Genomic DNA, 1180 nt, shown 5'->3' with positions numbered 1-1180 from the left:
TCCTCCTGCAGACACACCAGGTTAGTAGGGCCGATGGAGCGGGGGGGTGTTAGTTGGGGAAGCCCAGTTCTTGCCTCCTCCTGCCAGCCAGGACAGTGATGGGTCATCTCCTGCCCCCAGCCCCACTCACATCCCCCATCAGGAGTTGCTGCTCACCATCGAGGGCACTGCCTTCACTGGCTCCGTATCTCCGAGGTCACCAGATCGGTCCAGTGTCCTGCTGTGGTCCCGCTCATTGAGTGTGGAATAGTTGTCTGGAGCAGGAAAGGAGAGAGTCAGTCATGTCACCTCCATGGGAGGCAGCATCATCCCCACAGGAGGTATGATCTCTGCCCCAGCATACCAAGGAAGCAAGATGCTCCCACCATTTCAGTCCCAATCCTACCTGGTCCCATGTTGCTCATCTGGATCTCCTCCCGGGAGGATTTCTTGTCTACAAGCATGGGAGAGCAGATCAGACACAGCCCCTGCAGCCACAAGCAGCAGAGGAACCGCTGCCTACCCCAGCTAGAAGAGCCTAGACCCAGCTGCAGCCACAGCACTGTTGACATAAGGATGCTACAGGACCTACATGAACATAGGTCCTTTCCAGCCCTGAGAAGCCATCTAAAGCCCATATTGATGGCCTTGTGTTAGCAGCTGTGGCTGCCAAGAAAGCCAGGGCTGAAGAGCAGAGAGGGGACGAAGGCCAGCTCTTCTGGGGAACCACAAGTAGAAGGGCGATGGGGGGGACAGGAGCTGCAGGGAAGGCACATACCTGTTTTTTGGTTCCTGTCAATGAGAGGCAAGGTGCTGTCATCAAAGGAGTTGCCTCCCTGGGTCCGAGAGGCATTGCTCAGGTTCACCTGGAGCATCAGACAGTGACCACTCACACCCTGGCCCAGACATTCCTTCCTGATCCGCACATCCCATCCCACCCCTCCAGCCCCCAGCACCAGGAAGGGCCCAGGAACCCTACCACAGCCCTTGAGCAAGGGATCAAACAACCAGAGGGTGCTACAGAGCCCAGGGCTACACCCATGCCCCAGTGGAGGTGGCTGGCTGGGCTGGGGGAACACGCAGCCCTTAGCGAGCAAGGGCAATCCCAGCCTTTGGGAAAGTAACCAAGCCCTGGAGAGCCTTGTTCTTCAGCACTGCCACTGGCCCACAGTCCTGCCAGCTCCTGCCTGCAGATCTGCAA

General features: G+C 58.1%; 1 protein-coding gene across 1 annotated transcript in view; it reads right to left on the bottom strand.

Annotated features, from left to right (window-relative positions):
• Positions 1-156: 156 nt before the first annotated feature.
• Positions 157-1180, bottom strand: part of CTNND1 (catenin (cadherin-associated protein), delta 1) — a gene marked incomplete at both ends in the record, with an annotated part of 6140 nt that continues 5116 nt past the window's right edge. Inside the window, 3 exon segments of the mRNA XM_010024518.1 lie at positions 157-254; positions 386-433; positions 758-845. Of these exon segments, the coding sequence (XP_010022820.1) occupies positions 157-254; positions 386-433; positions 758-845 (234 nt within the window).

This window comes from Nestor notabilis, unplaced genomic scaffold, assembly GCF_000696875.1.
Source record: "Nestor notabilis isolate BGI_N333 unplaced genomic scaffold, ASM69687v1 scaffold20941, whole genome shotgun sequence".
NCBI classification, from domain to species: Eukaryota; Metazoa; Chordata; class Aves; order Psittaciformes; family Psittacidae; genus Nestor; species Nestor notabilis.
Note: the sequence above shows the minus strand (reverse complement) of the source record. Positions and strands in the feature narration are given on the sequence as shown.